At 25.2% G+C, this 22,092-nt stretch overlaps 1 protein-coding gene across 1 annotated transcript; it reads right to left on the bottom strand.

The window, feature by feature from the left end:
• Window positions 1-3,477: 3,477 nt before the first annotated feature.
• LOC129616045 (uncharacterized) lies at window positions 3,478-15,653 on the bottom strand. Its single transcript, XM_055531490.1, has 3 exons — window positions 15,361-15,653; window positions 5,921-5,999; window positions 3,478-4,567 (listed from the first exon to the last, which is right to left on the bottom strand). The coding sequence occupies exons 1-3, from the start codon at window positions 15,367-15,369 to the stop codon at window positions 3,492-3,494; spliced, it is 1,164 nt and encodes a 387-aa protein (XP_055387465.1). The 5' UTR covers window positions 15,370-15,653; the 3' UTR covers window positions 3,478-3,491.
• Window positions 15,654-22,092: the final 6,439 nt, after the last annotated feature.

The following is a 22,092-nucleotide window of genomic DNA, read 5'->3' as shown; positions in this document are numbered from 1 at the left end:
TTATTTAACCGTTATTATTTACTTAATATTTAAATTAGGAATTATTACTAATAGTAAATGTTGCTGTTACTGTTTTCATAAGCAATTATTACTGTTACTATTACACATTTTGCAATCATTTCCAAATTTTTATTCAGTTTCCTATTTCGCTCCCCTTAGAATAGGCTCAAAACGGAGAATAGTCAAAAACATTGACACAATATTCTTGAAAAATTGTTACTTATAATTTTCATGTTCTTAAGTTTAGAGTGTCTAAGTAATCCTCTGTTATAACTCGTGAAATTCTCTGTTATAACTCGCTACTGTTATATTGTTGAAGCCTTAAACTGAGCTTCAAAATGCAGAATTGAACATTGTAGATTTTTCCTTTCAGAAAAATCAAACATTTTCTTTCTTTGTTCCAATATTTTTCCCTATAAATTTAGCAAACATTCTTAAATAGTTTAAACTTAGTAGAAAAACAATTAGAAGAATAACAAAAATTTTAAAAATAATTTCGTGCAAAAAAATTTTATAAATCGCTCTTTTTAAAAGGGCCACTCCTTTTTTAAAATCATTTTCGATTTCAATTTTTTCTTGACAATTTTCTTCAAATTTCCAAATCAATATTTTTTTTGTGTATAATTTAAGTCTAAAAACATGTTATAAATGATTTTTATCCGTGCGCTCTTTGATTTTGCTTGTCATTTTTTTTTTTTTGAGAATTTCAATAAAATCAAAATCATGTTGTCCTAATTGCATTCAATATAGTACAGAAAAAATTAAATTTTTTGTTATAAGAATCCATTTATGAAAAATGTAAAGCAAAGACCTCAGTCATATTGTCGATTTGCAAAAAAGGTATTAATTTTTCAAAAATTTAAGGAACAGTAATAATTATTATTAAAATACTATAATTTGCGTGTTAATAGTATCCCATTGTTTTTAAAAACTTCAAACTAGCAACAATCATGTGTAGAAGAAGATATGCGCTGTTTACATAGCGAGAGTGAGAGTCGTGAGAGAAATCGCAGAAATTTTGTTGCCCAAATTCTGTTTATATTTTTATAGTATGGCAATGACAGTAAATTTAATTTCAATATTTTGCATTGAACTGAATTTTTACCCTTCGTACAACAGCTGTTGCTGTCGCAGCAGTGTTATTAGTTCATAATACTATTAGTGAGAGCATTCTAAAATTACAATCATTGTTATTATACCTGTATAGAATTTGATCAAACTATACAGCAATGTTTATACTTACTCGTATTCAAATTCAAATAAAATTTACATTATGTTTTACTTTTTTTTATATAAGATAACGCCATTTATTATTTATGACATTTAAAATTACATTACAATGTTCATGCAATCATATTGATTATTTGATTTACATTGATGTTAGTAAAATTTGTTGCTATGACTGCAATTAGTGAAGATGTTAGAAAAATTTATTGTTTTATATTAAATTTACTTGTTATGTATTAATTTAAATATATTTAATTGTCAGGTGGTCTCATAAATGAATTATGATATTTTTTGAAATTTATAACCAAATTTAGATATTTTAATGATAAATATTCATGTGAAAATTTAAATTTTAACAAAATTACGTAATAAATTCACTGTACGTATGTATATGAGCTGCTCCTTGGATGTTTTGTATTGTATTTGCACACAGTGAAAGAGAGAGGGAGAGTGAGAGATTTAGGGGAGTGGGGGAGTGGGGGATGGGGGTTTCGTATAGTATAATCAAGTTTTAGTTATTTTTGCCATTTTTTCTATTATTTTTTGCTTATATAATTTTCATTGCATTATAAAATCTTAGTGTTTTTAAAATTTTCTAATTTAATTAAAATTTTATCTTCTATGTATATCTACATTAAAATTTTTAAAGGAAAGAATGAATGAATTAGCAAAATTTATTTTCGGTTTTGAAAATTTTAAAAATATTTTATTCAATTGAATTAATAATTAAAAACGATAAGATCACATTTTGATTTATATGGAATATTTCGGGTCAAAAATATTCATTACATCTCTGAAAATATTTGTGTTTTGTATTAATTAAATTTATTTTAAAATTTACTTACCTACACTAGAAAAGGATTTGATTGTTTTATGCGAAGACCAATTTAGAATGCACAATTACTATAACAACATTTAAATGCAGAAAAGTCAATGTTTTGCAATTTACTTACACTATCATCGGATCACATACTATACCGTACTATTTGCATATTTTTCAAAGCCTAGTTTTTTACTGAATCCTAAATTGCGCAGCAACAGCAACCTTTTTGCACCAAAGTTATTGTAATCACTATTGTTAACACCGTAAAAAAATGATAATTTTGGAAATCTCCATTCACACACATTATAAAATTAAGTAGTTTTCATGGTGTCTCCTGAAAATTTTAGAAATAGCGAGTTATGCTATGTTTCATGCCAGACGATGGTACTCGTATGTTGTTAGCAAAATAATTTTTTTTTTTCAACTTTACTTCTGTTAATTGAGTTGTCTTCTTAATAAACACAAAATTTTCTATTATATTCTTATTGTTGTATAATAGCTGTTATACGCATAGTGATTGAAAAATTATTTATTGCAAATAATGTTACAGACGTTTAAAGATGTTGTCTAAGTGATAAGAAACATTTGTTTATTGATTTAAAATATAATTTTTCAGGTAAGATGCTTCTACAAGTTACTTGCAATTTCATAGATTTAATGATAAAAAAATCAATTAATACTGTTATAGCTGTTATTGGGACGTGTAATTGATTATCGAAATTAAAAAATGTTGAATGCTTAACAACTTGTTATAGCTTGTAATTAAATATTAAGTAATAAAGTTTAAAATATAAACATTTTAATGTGCAATGAAGGCAGTTATAAGCATGACTTTAACAAAATTGTTGCCATATAATACTTTTAGGAATCGAAATTTTCATTGGGAGTAAAAAATAATTTATAAGTGTTTTTTAACCAGGAAAGAATTGATGTGGTGTATACCAATTTTAATATAAAGTTGAAGAGCAAAATGTTCTATTGGTAACTTGAAAAGCAAAAATTGTTTTATAATAAAATTTATTTATAATTTCTAAAATAAATTATTATACAAAAATTTAATAATATATTACAAATATTTTATATTTAGAGATAGAATTTTACAATAATTTATAAAAGTTATTTTGAGATTTTTAGAGTATATCGCCATTTAATGTAATGTATACCTATAAATAATATAATTGAATTATAAGTCTAATTAAAATAGAATAAATTATTCCAAAATAAAAAAATTATAAAAAAATACTGGAAAAATTAAATTCGATCACAAATTAATATGAGAAATAAATTTCATCTGTTTTTTTTAAATATAAAAAATTAATTTAAAATTTTTAAATATTTTACAGTTTTGCCTCGAAATTTTTATTTACCCTTTTCATATTTTATTAATTTAGAATAGTTTCTAAAAGGTGGCGGAGAATTTTAAAGCCAAAATTAATTTTTTTTAATAATTATATCCTGATTGTGGATCGAAAGTTCCGCTACCTGGTCTACCGCCGCCAAATCCTCCTCCGCCACCTGCACCGCCACCACCACCGGGTCTTCCACCAGCTCCAGGTCTACCTCCTGGACCGCCTGGGCCGCCAGGGCCTCCAGGTCCTCGACCGCCTGGCCCACCTGGTCCTCCAGGTCCTCGAGGTCCACCTGGTCCTCCTGGTCCCCCGGGTCCTCGAGGTCCACCTGGTCCACCTGGTGCGCCTGGCCCACCTGGTCCTCCTGGTCCACCAGGTCCACCACCACCATAACCCCCGCCGCTTCCTGGTCTTCCGCCAGCTCCACCACCACCTCCATATCCTCCAGCTCCGCCACCACCTCCATATCCACCACCACCACCGCCGCCGCCTCCAGCACCACCAGCTGTGGCATAATTGTCGGGATCAATGCCTTGTGCTTGTAATGCTTTTCTTATGGCTTCTGGAATTGGTGGAGGTGTTGGAATATGATCTCCTTGAGGTACAAAACCATTTTCATCTGCTGTATATTGAATATTGATTACTTGACCATCCGGAGCTGTATATGAAAATGATCCTGCCACCGATTGTATTTCATTATCTGATCCTTTATTTTTTAATTCACCTTCTTCTTGTGCTTTAATACCATTTGCAGTTTCATAACTAAATCTATAGCTACCATCTAATGGTGGCTCATTTTCAAATGACAAAATTTCTATAACGGGACCAGACGGTTGTTGTGGTTGTGCTGCTGGTCTGCCACCACCACTAAAACCACTTCCTGGACCGGGAACTGGCCCGGGTCTTCCGATTCCACCTAAACCGGCATTTCCGCCGCCACCACCACCACCGCCATATCCACCACCACCACCAGCACCACCACCACCTGGTCTTCCACCACCACCTGGTCTTCCACCACCACCTAATCCACCATTGCCGCCTCCACCACCAAATCCGCCACCACCACCGCCGCCTCCTCCACCACCTGGTCTTCCACCAGGGCCACGGCCACCTCCGAAACCACCACCACCACCAGGAGCAGCTAACCCAGGACCTCCAGCAGCTCCACCTATTTTTAAAGAAAATTAAGAAATATATTTTACTAGTTCAAATCTAATTAAAACTTGTATGATGCAAATAACATTGCCATATCAGTAATGAATATTAATGAATGTGAAAAACTTCACTTGTATATTACAACTATGTACAAATAGTGGCCTTTCGAAAAGAATATCCTCGCAACAATTAAAAAATGTTTCTAAAAACATGTTCCTAAAAGTATTTCTCACGTTCTTTTTTTTTTTGATTTAGTTTTCCATTTTACACAACTAAATAATTATTCTGCACTTATTTATGAGGTGTGAAGAAATTTGACTTAAAAAGGTTTCTGTTAAAAATATTTTAAAGCATTAACATAATAATGCAAGTGCGATTTAAGAAAAAAATTCAATAGCAACTTTCATGTAATTACTTTGTAACACGCAAACAAAAATGTCATGTTTTAGAGCAATTGTAAACGAGCATGAATATTTTTAATTTTGTATAATTTTAATATTTATCTTTTATGTAAAAGGTATTGTTTGAACTATACTAGTATTTGGAAACTTTTAAATTGGATAAGATAAGTAGAAGTTGCAAAAATTATAATTTTTGAAAGTGCCAATTTTTACAACTGCAATAATTAAGGGAGTTAATTTTTGGAGTAATCAAGTAAAATTTTATCTATTGTAAGGCAGTGCTCTTGCATCTTATCAAACACAGAAACCTCATCCAACTGAGGAACATTGTATGTTTTAAAATTATTTAGTTCATAACTGGTAAACTAAATAAATAAAATATTGTGAGCGCATTTAGTGACTATCAGGCAAGGGTATTGATAACATTGTTATATTGAAAATTATGAAAATTTTATAAGTATATATCCTTCGGATTTTTCTCAATATCATTTCTTATCTTAAATATTTATTAATACGAACACCACCATCAATTTATTATTGGTTAATTCATGAATTTAGGCTTATAATGTCAAGCAATAAAGCTGAATTTTATAATTTAAAATTAAAGAAAACAATTAAAAATTAATTGCCTTCCATCCAAATTCACTTGTGTCCAATTTATCGAAATTATTTAAAATTCAAATACAAAATTTATGATTAATATTATGGCAATAATAATTAACTTAATTTAAATTTTTACGAGCTTCTTAAACCATTGTTTTTAATAGTTTTCCCTAATCTCTTCTAATCTCTTATGACAATATGGTAAATCATATTCTTTATTTCTAATTCTATATTAATATTTTATTGTCGTATATACCATAGTAAGGTGAAAAATTCAACTTGAACTTTTATGCATCATATTATTATAGGTAAATATTTATATTGGATTAAACTTTCCAATTTAAATTAATATACATACATACCTGCATTAGCTGGTGGTAAATATTTATTATCTAATTTGGCAGCCCAACAGTTTGCAGTCAATAAAATGGTTACAATAAGCTATAAATAGAGAAACAAAGAAAAAACAGATAATAATATTAATAATATTATTTAAATATAATTTATATGTATACATGTTTGTAGTATAACAAATATAACAGTTAGCATAACAAGAATCTTCCAATTCTAGATTTATGCATGTGCAAAATAAAAAAATTTTAATCACGATTTTTAAATTTTCGTACAAAATATTTTTATAAATTTTTACATTTTATTATCACTCATATATACATGGTTTATAACGGTATGTACGAGTATGTATATAAATTTGAGCAAATTTTCATTCTTAAAATCTTGATTTTCAAAAAAATATCAAAATCACTGATAATGATATTGATAATTTATACGTTTCCATATTAAATAAATTATTATGTATTTCTTTAACACTGAATTAACTGGGAATGACAATGCGATATAGTACCTATAAATACCTTTTTAATAGTTATTACCATCTCAGAGATAATAAAAATTAAATGAGAAGCCTTTTAAACAAATCAACAATATTTTGACTTTAAAATGTTAATTTGACATAGTGTGAGATAAGTAATCTAATAAAGTAATGACAATTTTTGTTTTTTTGTTTTTTTTTTTAAGAAACAGAATAATCATAAATTTTTACAACTTTAAGTGCGATTAGAGGGTTGGGCTCAAGCACAATTATTATTATTATTTCTTACTGTGTTTGGTTGGTAGTTTTCTTAAATTTTCCTGTAAAGACAACATTACGGTAACAAAAATGCTTAAAAGCATTATTATAAAAAAAAAAATCAAATATTTTATAAAAATAAACACAATATAGCCTAGAGAAGTAAGATGAGAATGATTGCCTTTTATATACCAATAATAATAAATAACAAAAAAATTCTCCTTACAATTATAAATTCCAAGAAAAAAAAAAAAACATAATATTTATAAAGAACACGCGCTTTATATTTATTAAGAAGCACGATAAAAATTTTTGTTTTTTTTTAAAGAGTTTTGCATTAAAACGCTTTATTTAACCTTTTGAACTCTTGCTACATTGAGAAGAGCAAAACGAAAACTAAAAAAAAAAATTGATTATAAACTCTTGGAGCATAAAAATACGCTATTCACTTTACAATGTTCTCAAACATTATGACTGACAACATGTTGTTGTAGCGGTTTTATTTTTTACTACTCTTGCTATTAATAAATTCTCAATGTTGCTAGAAAAATAAACACACTCTTATTGTGTTATGAATGTTTGCATTGGTATGTAGATGCTTTAATTTTATTTTTATGTTTTTATTATTATTTTGTTTTTCTGCACGTTATTCTTATTTTCTCATATTATTTTTTTTTTTTGTCAATAAACAACTGTACTTATTTATTTTATTAACTCTGCAAATTATTAATTTCTTAAATATTCTTAATAACAAAAGAGAGAGAAAGAGATTTCGAATTCAAACTACTTGTACTACATTGACTACATTGTTGCTTTGCATTTAATTCTAACTTAATATTTGTTTGCTATACAAAATTAGTATTGCAAAAAAAAAATTATTACGTACCCCTCTTGCTACTAAAATATTTCATGTTCGTGAATTGAAAAAAAAAAAATTTGGACTTCTTAATAATTTTGTATTGTGCTTTTTCTGCATAATTATCATATTAATATTGTTATTAACATTAACATTACAGAATAATATTGAATTTCATTACAGAAAATAAGATGAGTAAAAATTTGTAAATCTAGAGTTAGAGAATTAAGATTAAAAAGAGATGCAAATAAAAATTAATTAAAAAATTTATTTATAATGAGAAAATTTTTGAACTAAATTTTTATTGGCGTTCTACATAAACACACAATGATTTTGATATAATTAACAAGCCCTATTTAGAAAAATTTTTTTCTTGTTATAATTTTATAAACCTTTTATATATGCACTAAATAAATTGCTTTAAATTGATATCACGACACAACGCTTATAAATCACAAACGTTTTTAATTTTTTTTATTGTTGCTCTCTCTTAATTTCATTATTGTTATATAACTACAATAAAATCTTGATTGAAAATGAGAGTAAAAGTTTATTGACTCTTCTTAATCTTTATGTACAATATAGTTTTTTCTTTCATCTTAAAATGTTTGTGTCTGCATGTGAATCTATAATTTTGTTATTCTGAATTTAAGAAAAATTAGAAAAATGAGTTAATAAAGATCTTTTAACCTGAATTTTGAGAAAAAAAGTATTGTGTATTGATAAAAAAATAAGAGAAATTGGTTTCGTTACTTTTGTTTTCTATTTTTTAAAAAAATTGTGTTTTAAGAAATATATTACAAGTTTACATTTATTTGTAGGTACGTGTAGCCTGTGATCCAGGAAGATAGATTAATAAAATGGGAGTATAATAATTTAGGTCTAGTTTTTTTTTTAAAAAAATTTTGTAATTCATTATTAGTTAATTTAATATTATTGGAAATAATTAAAGTACGTATATATTATAGAAGTGCTATGAAATATTTGAGACGATTTTTAGATTTTGCGAATTTAATAATTATTCCAATATGAAGTACGGATCAGTTGTAAATTATTCTAATACTGAATAAGCGATTAAGCTAAAATTATGAAAAACATATAAAAAATTTGAATTTTCAATAATTTTAATAGTTATGAGAGAAAAATAAATTTGTCGTAAAATGTGTCGTAAAACTTGTCGTAAAATTTGTCGTAAATGAAATAAGAATAAACTTTAAATTTCTTTCTAAAATAATGCTTAAATTTGAAAATGTTATCCATTTTCTTATTAAGTATATAACAATTATAAAAATTTATGTTTTACCGAACATTGCTAGTAACAGTATGATGTTAAAATATAATATAACAGTTAAATATCATTATATAATATTATTTTAATATTATACTTCTTAAAAATTTTTGTATAACTTTTGATTGAAATTTAATCTTAATGATACTTATATAATTAAAAATATACGACATATGTGTAATTTGCTGCTATCTAGCCGCGGATTATGCATGGACAATATTAGAGACATAATAATAACGTTCTAACTTTAGAAAATCGCTGAAAATCGCTTAAAAATTTAAATAAAATGTTAGTTTGTGAAAAAAATGTTCACTGTGCAAGAATTGAATTCGTTGAATATATTGAAAGACCAATGTACCTAATCCGGATATAAATTAAATTTTACTATACTTTAATTATTTATTTTAGAATCAATTAATTCCAATTATAAGATTATAACATATTGTTAATTATTACGACTGTCAATTAATTGAAAATCAAATGAAAAACTAATTGGATTTAAACAATAAAAATCTAAATATTAACACCATTAAAACATTAATTTTCTTGGAAAAAACAAAACCAGTGGGAACAAATTAACAGAGAATTAATGTCTAAGTGTATATTAACATTGTAAATGCGACACCGAAGATTTAAACACAATTCTAATTTATAATAAATGGGAATAACCATTAAAATATATCAATTTTTTTCAATAAATAATTTTAGATTTAATTGAATATTTAATTTTTTCTTTCTGATCTAAGCTGTTATATAATGTTAATGGTGATTTAAACTGTTATATAATAGCTTTGAAAATTTTCAAATATTTGAACATAAATTACATAAAATTAATAGTAATTTTAATTTAGAATTGTATTGTGCACATTTGTAGGAACTTATGAATCTAAAATAATCTAATCAAATAAATCATTTGAAAGCTTACTTAATAGACTAGTAATTTTTTGTTTTTCTTTTTCTGTTCAAATGCTCTTGAATATCATTTGAATGAATTAATGTTCTTTAATTTTCAAAATATAAAGAAGAATTATCGTTCTTTTCTCACTATATGCATTTAATTTTTGCATTGACAATTTCTTGTGTGAAACCAATTGATTTTTTAATTGGTTTCTATAAATGCATGGTGCACAAAACGAAACAATGTTAAAAATAAAGTAAATTGAAATAAAATAAAAGTAAATTTAATTAACAAAAATAAAATCACCAATAATATAGTTGACTATAAAGCCACAGATATTCTCTACATGGTATGATAGAGAAGAATATTACCGCTATATTACATAATGACTTTACATTTTATTACGTATATGAGTTTTAAAAATAATCGCAAAGTATTTAAGCGCTCCTCTTTATCGAAAAAAAAAAATTCATACATTAGTGCATGTGTATGTCTTTCTAATATTATAAAAAGCCCAAAATAGTTCAAGTTAATTCATAAAATAATAAAAAAACAAATATTTAAAAAAAAAAAATGGGTGGATCACATATAAATTCTGTGTTATTTTTTTTTTTTTTAGAGGATCATCTATAGAAAAAAAAAAGTGAAAAGATGCAAAGATGAATTCACGATACACAAAATACTGGAGGTTTCTTCGTTAAAGAAAAACCATACAAAAAAAACTAGGATCATTCAGATCACGATTTTCTTGTATTGTTTGAACATTTTTACCATGTTGGTATTAAATAGAAAATAAACCAAACTAACAATATTAAATATTGGTACATACCACATATAGGAATTTGGTATTTTAATGAAATCAAATCATTAATGTTCGGGACACAAAAAAGTAGTAAAAATATTGAAAGTTCATTTCTTAAATATTTTTTACTCAATTTTATAAAATTCTTCATTATAATTTTTTTAGAATTCATTGAAATTTTTTTTTTTTTTTCTGAAAAAATTCCAATAAAGAACATTTTAAATGGTAGCTATAGAAAAATAATAAAAAAAAAATGTGAAAAATTTTTTGTCTTAAGGTTGAATTAAAATTGAATCTGGTAACCTTTATAGCCTTTAAATTCCTAAACAAAGCCTCTTCTTGTCTCTTATGTAGTTTCTCTTTGTTTTATTGTCTCTTTTCTATAAAAAATAATGTAGCAACAAAGTAATTATGTAAACAGTTAATAATGACTAGTACGACAACAATGTTTGGATAAACTGATATACAGAATGTTTGAGATGAGTCATTGTAGATGCATGATTACATGTAAGTACAACCAAAAATTTTAAACAAATAAAATTATTTTTGTGCTCATGTTAATAAAAAGTTCATTTAAGATTTTGTGATTTTAAAATAAATTTGGGAATAAATTGAAAAATAAATAATAATATTGAATTTATCATAAAATCGAGATATTATAAAAAGTTAACTGCTAATTTGAAAAATCTAATTAAAATGGAAAATTTTTGTGTGTCTATTTGTAAAATCTTAAAGGAACTGGAATCCATATTCTACAGCACAAACTGTACAATATCAATTGCAGTAGTTTTTCTGTAATTTTATCTATAATATTTTATATATTTAATATTTAATTACAAAATATATCTTAAATGTTATAGATAAATGACTTTAAGAATGTCAATTGTCGTATCAAATGAAAACTCTACTTATCATCGCATTTGTATGCAGGGAGAAATGATTGACCATGTTAAAATATACATGAAATTAATTGAAACATGAAAATATTTTAAAAATAATGTTAAATATGGTGAATATTAAATTTTTAATCGGTTATAATCGATTATTTTAACTGTTATACAAAAAAAATACAGAGTATAAAATTACATAATGTAAATATACATGAGATTAAGGCCGCGGCGTCAAATTATATGTTGTAATTTAAAAAAAAAAATTTTTTCCCAAATTTACAGATAATTATGTTATGTAATAGAGCTGATGAATAAATTAAATATGTACGAAAACACATATGTATATATACATTTCTTAAATTTGTACAATTGTATGTGCCATTTAACACGTTTAGCAATAATGTAACGCAATATCGTAACAATTATGATTACCTATATTATCTATTGAATTTCAAAATTTTAAAATGTATGCTATTTTATGCCTGTTATTATAGTTATTATGTAATTTAGTAAGTATGTCTAAAATAGCCTATCAACAAAATAAATACAGAAAAAGTAATTGGGTTGTTGCGTTAACAAAGAACAATAAAAAAAATTGAACAATTAAACTTTGACATGAGTACGACACATGTTTTTCGAATAAAATTATATTTATAAAATTTTTAAGGGCAAAATTTTTAATAAATTTAAAGTCTATGTATTAAGTAATGCAATAACAAAAGAAAAAAATTATTGAGTTACAAAAAATAAATGTTAGGAATGAAGAATTTCAAAAACTAATTTATGAAAATTAAATTTTTTTAATGGCTAAAAATTGATGAGATTGCAAATTGCAATTACACCCGGGCTGTAAATAAATTTAATTTATATGAAAAAAAAATTCATATTAAAATTGTAGTAAATTGTTATTAAAATTTTATTGAATTCAGAAGAGAATTTAAAATTTTCAATTAAAAAATTAATAATTTAAAAAATTTTAATAATAATTATATTGAAGAATAAAAATTTTATTAAAAAATTATTTAGCCGGAGAATTGAGTATTTAAATGTGCAAGGTACTATTAAATTTTCAGATTATGTAATAAATGAGAAAACATTTTACTTTAAGTTGCAATTAGTCATAAGTTGCAATGAGTTAGTAGAGTAAATTAAAATTAAATACTTAATTATTACAATAAAAATATTTAATTAATAATTTCTTTTTATGATTAATTGCCCTATAAAAAAATTTAAAAATTAAAAATTCGAAGTAAAAAATTTTATAATTTCAAAAAAAATTGCATACTTTCCGGAGTTGAAGACAAAAAATCTAATACAAAATCAAATAGTTAATTTTCTTTTCCAGTTTTTCTTTTACTCATAATTTTTTTTTAATCTATCGGAAATAATCTAACCTAAATCACAATCTTTAATCAAAAGAACCATAAAATAAACACCTTCATAATTTTATTAAAAATGCAAAAAATAATTTTAAAATTACCAACAATTACAATTGGGCAACAAAATGCTACCTGATCTCTTCTTTAACTTGTAAACCTCATTATACCTAGATAATCATCATTTAGTAATATAATTATGACTTAATTTTCGATTCGGAATTTTCATTTTTCAGATTATCTTGAATTTGAATTTATTTTCGGTAATAATTTTAAACATAACAAAGATTTTATCTAAATGTTATCCAAATTACTATGATCTTTAAAAAAATATTTTAACTATTTAATGTAAAATAAATATTATTAAAAGGTTATTACGAATTTGTTTCCCTCATTTAAATGGAAAATTAATTAAAGATCTACGTAATAGCATTTTATTTATTTTGTAATTTTCATTACATAACAAATTCTCCTATATTTCGGTTTTAGTACACAAATTAGTATATTAAGTACCATAAATTTGCAAATAAAGAGTTTGCAAAATTTTTGAGAAGTAGAAAATCTTCTCTGATAAGATCTATAAAAAGCATTGTTAAACCGAAAAAGAGATCTAGATAAATAAGTCAATTTGAACAATAAGTAAGTTGTATAAATTTCAAAAGCAAAAGTAGTAACTAGTTACTATTTGTAATAAATTGTGAATTTCAAGTCACAATAGAATAGTTTATTTGTGAAAAATTATGCAATTATTTAATTTAAATGACTATATTTATTGGTAATTTATGAAATTTATGGAACTAAATTTGTAATTTTGGAAATATTGAGATGTTTTTGTTATACTCCAAAGTAAATAATTGAAAACTGTTGCAAATACGTTCATATACGTGAGTAATTTTAACACAATTAATTGTATATGTATTTTTTTTATATAGTTTCGTAATTTCTTTTACAATAATTGAGTATACGTATCTTAAAATTGGGAAAATTACTAGATTGACTTGAGGACAATTGAAATTTTCACCATCTCTGCATTTATTAATGAATTTTAAGAATATTGTCATAAAATTAATTAAAGCTTATAATTAATAAATAGGAAATTTTGATTTTAATTCGAGCTTGCTATTTGTTAATTATTTTAGTATATTTTTCACTGAAGAAGTGGTAATTTTAATGTAATACATGGAAATCAGTTTAGAATTCTAAATTTTTAATTACATATTTCAATAATTTTAGATTTCTTCAATTATAATGTGGTATTTATTGTAACTGTAAGAGTAAAAAAATTTTTATATTGAACAGTATAATCTGAATAAATGAAGTATGAAATGAAATATCAGTGAAAGATGAAATTTGATTCGGCTCAGGCTCTTCGTATTAGAAACGATTAAAACGCGAGAAATTTAGTTCATAAATTGAATATTTGCATAACAAAAAACATTACGTTCCATACAAAAATTGACGTTCTTTTTAAAAGTGAAATGCTAAAACTTTTTAAATTTTCGAAATTTAAAGTCATATGATTCGGTTCGAGTCTGGAATCAGTATTATAACTAATGTAGAAATTCATAAGAAAATCTTTGTTGTTTGCTTTCCAAATCATCTGTTAATATACATCTATCTGACATAGAAACAGAGTAACTTTAGATCATCGTATTTCAGAAAAGTTTGAAACGTTGTGCCCATATAAAAAATTTACCATGTCATGAGGGTTTGTAAAACGGTAAGTACATGTGTTTGTACAAATGGTATGTGAAATCTATGCTAACTTTAAAAATTTTAGGATCTTAAAATCGGGAAAATTCTATATTAACAATACTAATTATAATGGAACTGGAATTGGAAAGAAAGAAAAGTTAGTATTTTTTTTGTTTTTTTCTTTGTGGTTTCTAATTCTGATAATTTTCAATTGATCTAGCGTTTAAAAGAGTTTGCAATTCAATATATTCTATTTTTAACAGTTTGAAAAGTAACATATAGAAAAAATACACAAGTTTCGTGAAAGATACAATAGGTTGTAATAAGACCAATGGTTGCGAAATTTCGATTTTTGTCCTTGACTTCTTCATTATTGTAAACTTCTAAACTATTGATTATAATTTGATATTTATATTTTGCGCGAGATTTTGAGGATATTAAATTGAAAATTGAAAACGATTTCAGAATTTTTTTCACTTTTTCGGAAAGTAATGGAACACAAGCTTAATTAATGCAGTTATCTAGATTTTGTATCAAATGTATATACATATATATATAACAGTTTTATTTGTATAACAGTTTTATGTGTATAACAGTTTTACTTGTATAACAGTTTCATTTGTATAACAGTTTTTTAAAATTAATATAACATTTAATTGTTTCTTTTTTTCATTTTTACACTTATTCCACTGTGTTTTTAACAACTTCCTTTCAATTCCAATTATAAACAATTTGTACTTTAGAGCATATTTCTGTGTTCATGCCAATATAAAAATTTATTTTGAATTTAATTTATATGTATAACACTAATTAGATACAAAATTTAAATTTTGAAATTTTAAGAATCTATTTGAGTTTTAAGTGCAAAAGAATTTTCAATTACTAGGATATTAATTTTTCTAATACTCACCGCTTTCATTTTTATTTTTTTCAAAAATGAACAAAAAAAATTGAATGTCCTCTTAGTGTGCGTGTATGTAATCCCAAAAAAAAAAAATTGTTAATCCAAGAACTTGGTTCTCTTTAGAGTAAACGTTTGTTATCCTTTTCTTTTATGAATTTTTTAATTAAAATATTCAATTTTTTAAATTAAAAATTTTATTTTTTATTTTAAAATTAAATTTAATGAAATTTATTGTTTTTTTAATTATAAAATTAGTTTAATTTCGAATTTATTATTTTTCGAAGATTATATAGAGTCGTTTTTCATCCGATCTATTGAATAATGTTAGATTTAATGTACAGGTTATTAAAAAAATTCTGTTACTTATATACCCCCAACTATAGTTAAATTTTATTTGTAAAAATTGTTGTTACTTTTTTTTCTCTTCTTTTTCTTTTTTATTTTTATCTTCAAACTTAATTCTTTCCCAAAATATATAAAAAAAAAAATTGTTACATTATAATTTTGTCTTATTTTTTTTTTACTATCGTTACTTTACTAAATGGCACCGAAATAACAAAAACACACTTTTGATTTATACTTGCATCTCACATCTCATTGTGTTTTATTGGATGGGTACTTTTTGTTTTTTTTTTTCTTAAACGTTAGATTTTTTTATTATTGTTGTTGTTTTTTTTCGTTTTCTATCTAGACTACAATTATTATTGTAAAAAAAAAAGTTTTCTTCTTCTCATCTGTGTTCTTCTCATCTTCACTTTTTTAAACTTTTTATTATTTATTTATTTTAAATACAAATGCACATACATACAAACATACATTTTATTTTAAATATTTTATTTAATGTAAGTAATTCGAATGAAAAATGAATTTGATCTTCTGTAATGCACATACCATGTTATTTAGAGGCACACATACACAGAGACACACACAGATATAAGAAGATGAAAAATAAAAAAGGAATAAATACTTTTTGTTTTGTTTTCTTTTTTTTTTGATTTTTATAAAGTTTTTCCATAGTCAAAAATTAAAAGTAAATTTAAAAGTGTTTCCTAATATTATAGGATAAATTTTGAAAATTTTTTAAGCTACATGTATAAGTAATAATTTTTATTATTTTCAAAATAAATTTCTCGAAGTTTGTTGTAGAAAATGTTAATTAAATCTTTTGATATTCAATATTAAAAGATTATTGGAAATGTTAAAGACTATGAGAAATATCATTTTTTAATATATTTTCAACAAAATTCAATAAAATTAAGAAAAATTCCCGCTTATTAGTTTTTTATTGTGCTTTTACACTCTTTAATAATAGAAAGCCGAAATTTTGTATTGAAATATTAGATCGTCCTAAGAAACTTATGTTTCCAGAAGAAAACTGTTATACAAACTAAATCTAGTGAGTATGGCTCCTAAAATAGCTCTTATGGTTTTTAGCACTTTTCGAAAAATTTTTTGAAAAAAAGTGCTTATTAGTTTCACTCTGTCTGTCCGTCCATCCGTCCTTGCGTTTGTTTACAAAACTTCTACAGCCTTGAAGATAGAAAGCTGAAATTTTATACGTACATAGATCTTTACTAGAAACCTATTTTCATTGAACAAAATTTTTACCTCTCTTTCCCCCTCTAGAAGTTTTACCCACCCCCCCCCCCCCCCCCTCCCTCACCAAAACCCTAAAAATGACCTTTTTTAACTATTTGTTTCAATGAAACCATAAGCATTTTTAAAATTTTTATACTATAGTTAAACTTTATAAAAACAAAATGGCCGTTCAAATTTACCGTTATCTAAAGTCCTTTTATTCCAAATTTTTGATTTCGTTTTTCTTCTAAACCCCAGCCTGTACAAGCTTGGCTTTAGGGGCTTTTAGACATTAACAAAGAGTTCATTTCGTTAGAAGAAAATTTTTTTGCATCTCCACCCCCGCTCAAGTTATTGCCTCTTGAAATTTGTAAAATTTGAATTTTTGACACCTTATATTTCCGAAACCGCAAGCTTTTTCAAATTTCTATAAACACAAAAAGCTAACGGTAAATTCCATGACATTAAAAAATATAATTATTTTTCTTAACTCACACAATTGACCCTTAAATTCGCATTACGTTAACCCTCTTTATATTAATTTTTGCTTTATTTCAAAGACTGCATAAATCGGTCATCCTTAATATATGCAATCCTAGAAATAGTTTTGTATATGAAGGAAAATAATTTTAATAGTGTGATAGGTATACATAGACTGTATTTAAAAGCAGAATTTTCACTTGTTGAAGGGAAAAGTGCTACAATACAAACCACTGGTTTGACCCAACTTTATTGGTACTAAAATGCCATATACAAGTATTATCATTTTTTTTTTTTTAATTCCGAAATCTAAAGTAAACTTTGAAATATCAATAAATAATTAGCAAATTTTAAGATAATTTTATTCTACCTTACATTGCTGCCGTGTTATCACAATTCGTCAAATTTAAAAAATTTTCAGAAACTTAATAGAAAAGAATTCACCCTTACTATGCAAGTACCCTTGCTACCCTTTTCTATTAGAAAATAATATAAATTTAAATAATGTTTTAACTACCTAATTAAATGTTACTTTTGATTTTATTATTATCCTATAAGTATGCAATAATTAAGCCTTATATAAAAATTTATTTAAAAAAATTGGAGATGGACTGCTTTAAAAATCTTTATTTTGATCTTAATTCACTTATTTTATTCAAAGAATAAAAATGTTGCCACTACAATAATTGCAAACATTATCTGTACAAATGAATACACACAGAAAAAATTTTATAACGCCTTATAAAAGCTTCGCGAAATTAAAAAAGGTATTTAAATATTTTTATATAAATTTTTCCAGATATTTAAACTTTATAAACAAAAAAAAATGATAAATCTAATAATATAGTATAATTTTTTAACATACACACACACAAACAGTTGCACATAATCACCAGTAAAGGCATAAAGAAGAGAAATAATAAAAAAATATGTTACTCGTAAAAGTTAAATTTACTTCAGCATAATGATCAATCTTAGAGAATATTTTTTATTTTTTTATTATTTTAATTTGATGTAATTTCTTGTAATATTTTAATATGAATTTAATTTAGTGATCTTGCGCGAGTAACCAATTCAAATTTGGGTCTAAGCACATACACGTATAATATTTTACCCATATACACATACATACACATGCACTTACAAATAAAAATAAAAATTAAATATTTCAGTTTTGTATTGAAGATGGGAAGATTTAGTTATATTACTTTCCAGGCTAAAAATGCCAGAAAATTGTGAAAAGAAGAGAGAAAAACATTGTTGGGGCTTAAATGCAATTTGTGTTTTCATGTAAAAATTCATTGTATATTCACTTATAAGGTCTTTCATAACATGTGTTTTAAGAGCTTCTTCTAATACTACCTAACCATATGTAATCATATTACCAGTAAGTATGAATGGAAATTTTAAATTCTTAACCAGAAAAATAAAAGTACCTTCTTCTTCTGTGTTACTTTTTAATTTTTTGTGTATTTCTGATGAGATACACGAAAAATAATGTTATTGTACAATATTATTACACGATCACATATTTACTTGTAATACAGTTAGGGTTTATAACAATTCAGAAGAATTATATTATATATTTGTAATACCTATATAAATTTTATAGTACAAAAATTAACATTAAAATGCGCACAGTCATTAAAATGATTACAATTAAGCGTGGCAATTCAATTAGAAAAAAAAAATTCATTTTAAATATTTATTTGAAAAAAAATTAAAAATTTTATGTAATAATATTGTATTTTTTCTCAAAACAAGGTATTTACAATTCCAAAAAGAAGTAGAAGAAGAAGACATAAAAAAAATTCATTTAAGTCTTAACCGTTTAACGTTTTTGTTTTTAATTAATAGTTTTACATTGTAGTTGACGTCTCTCATGATAATAAAAAATTATTGATTAAGAAATTTATTGTGAAGGCACAAGTTTTGGTTAAATTTGTTAACTGAATTTGCAAATGATATTAGAAAATTTAGTTTTGTTCTTTTTATATTTTAATTAGATTTTTAATGAAGTATGTGAAAATTAATATAAGTAGGACACAATTGGACATAATGTGATGGAAGGGTTTCTCTAACGAGTAGACAGTAATTCTATTAAAATTAAACAAAATTATTCAATAATTAAAAATTTTTGTTAATGTTAATTGCATGGTCGTTTCAATATTTTAATGCTTATAAATTTAACTAGAACGAAATTAACAAAAATACTGCATTAGAGAATTTGATGCCAATGCAGAATAATTTCAAAAATTAATTTTTCTGTGGTTACAAATAAGCATACACTTAAGTATATCGTTTCCAGTTCTTTGAATACGATATAGTTTTTAATATGTTACTCTTATGCCAATTACTGGCTTCAATTATCCATTTCTCGATACCATGCTATTACTCACTCGTTTCATTTATCGACCATTCAACTCTGAAGTTATATGAACAAAAGTTTCAAGCAATACAGCTAAAAAAATTAAAATTACTTAATGAGGAAATTGTCAGAATTTTGAAGAAATATTTCTAGTCTTTGACAAGCTAAGAAGTTTCTGGATAACTATAACCAACACTGGTTCAAGGAAGTGATGTGGAAGAACAAGATAATAGTTCCCATGGTTCTCCTAATGGAATATTGCCAACTAACCGGAAACCTGAGTAAGTTGAGACTAGATCAACCTATCTTATACAGTTGCATGTCTAGGGAAAGAAAAGTGGAAGCATGTTTTTGGTGATTATCCTCTTCGTGTAAAGCACTCTTATTTATACAGGAATTATCTTCTAGGGTCTCAATGCGTTGTTACCTAGAACTAGACTGTTAAAAATATTTGAAGTGTCCTGGAAACAACTTAACTAAAATACATTATCAAAATAATTATATTAAATTTTATATTATTATTCACTAGACCTTGTTAATACAAACGATAAAAATTACTATTTCATAATTTAATATTTATCTAGAAAAATTTACAATTGAAATCAAATATATTATTATATTAAATATTCGATTCGAAATTAAACTTCCGGTTCTGGAAAATTATTATGACACCCACCTTTGTCGAAGGAATAAATTATTGCTATTATACAATATTAAAATTGCATATTATGAAGAATTGATTGCATAATTAAGTGAAGTTCATATTGTCTTCGATGTCATGACAATCTTTCCAAATTAACATAATATATTTCTAGTAAACTTCAAAATCTATTTAAAATAATATGTGCTTATATTTAGAATAAATTTGTTAAGATGTAACGAAACTTCATAATAAAAAAGTATTGGATTCAAAGAAACCTGGTAATATCTTAATTTGATCAATTAATTATAATAATTATTCCATGAAATATTTATTTATTTTAATTCGGTATACATGTATTTTTAAAGAGAAATTTGTTGTAAAAAGGAAATAACTATAAAAATTTTTTACATACTTTTGAAGAAGAGTTATTTTTAGAAGTTAACAATCAACAGGAATTTGTAAAATTTATGAAGAATAATATACTGCATGGGTTTTTGAAAGAGTTTAGAACTAGCGTTCTGGAGGGCTACCGACGCATGCTGAAATGTTCATCTACACGGATAGTTCTAAGGCTGGTGATGGTAAGAGGGCGAAAATATCTTGGAATAAAACAGTTGGGTTTGCCGTTATTGATTAAATTATCTAATGTCTCTGGAGTTTTTTTTAGGCAGAGTTTCTGACATTGCTCAGAGCTCCAGAATTGGCCGCAGCCAAACCGGTGAAAGGGGGTGATCTTGCTATCTTTGTGCGGTAGCCAAGGACCTCGGGTCTTATTCAGTTAGGTCAGTTTTGGTGGATTAAGTGGAGTGAACGCGCTAAGAATGTTTTGCAATATAAGCAGGTCGACAGTGTGGAATGTTCTCATACATACCGGCATAAAGGGAAATAAGGTAGTAAAAGATCTTGGTAGGGCCGGCCTGTCCGATGATATATATCACATGGACGAATTTTTGTTTTTGCCATTGAAGGATTTCAGGAATATAGGTAAGGAAATTGAAAGGAGAGACTCTTGTTAGAAGAGGAAAACGATAATAATATTGAAGTATAGGGGGTTATTACTCAGCATGTTAGTGTGGCTGCTAACATACTTTATTAGAATAGGCAAGAGGTCTAGAATCAGGAAAATGGCATCGATTACTGCCTTGCGAAACAATATTGAACGTGTAATTAGGGCCAAAATCTTTAAATGCAAATTTAAAATTTTTAATTTAAAAAAATTCTCATGAAATTGGCAGCCTTACATACAATAATTAAGATTAATTTTTTTTTTTTGATTTATGATTTGCATATTATTATTTTTTTTTTAATTTATCTTTTCTGATCTCAATTTCGATAATGACTTTCCAAAAATTATTTGCAAAAAAAAAACAGTATAAGTATATTAGGAATTTTATAATGAATCATGGTCGATATTTCAAGTACAAAAATAATAATAAAAATTTAGTTTTCTATTATTAAAATTGCATTCAATAATAAAAACAAAATTTAGTAGTCATATACTTTGATTTCTTTCTTCAAAACCATTAGAGAGAAAGAAACAAAATACCTTTAGAAAATGTCAATACCATTATATTAATACAACTGGGTATAAGTACGTGTGTATTTTAGTATTATAATTCATTAATAATTGAAGACCAAGAAGACCACCCGCATCATCTACATAAATTTA

This window comes from Condylostylus longicornis, unplaced genomic scaffold, assembly GCF_029603195.1.
Source record: "Condylostylus longicornis isolate FDR11 unplaced genomic scaffold, ASM2960319v2 ptg000162l, whole genome shotgun sequence".
In the NCBI taxonomy this organism is placed as follows: Eukaryota; Metazoa; Arthropoda; class Insecta; order Diptera; family Dolichopodidae; genus Condylostylus; species Condylostylus longicornis.
Note: the sequence above shows the minus strand (reverse complement) of the source record. Positions and strands in the feature narration are given on the sequence as shown.

Bases quoted from the DNA above. Each gene is read 5' to 3' on its own strand.
- LOC129616045 (XM_055531490.1), bottom strand. The intron at 4,568-5,920 runs GTATGTATGTAT...CTTTAAAAATAG, and splicing joins TTTACCACCAGCTAATGCAG to GTGGAGCTGCTGGAGGTCCT.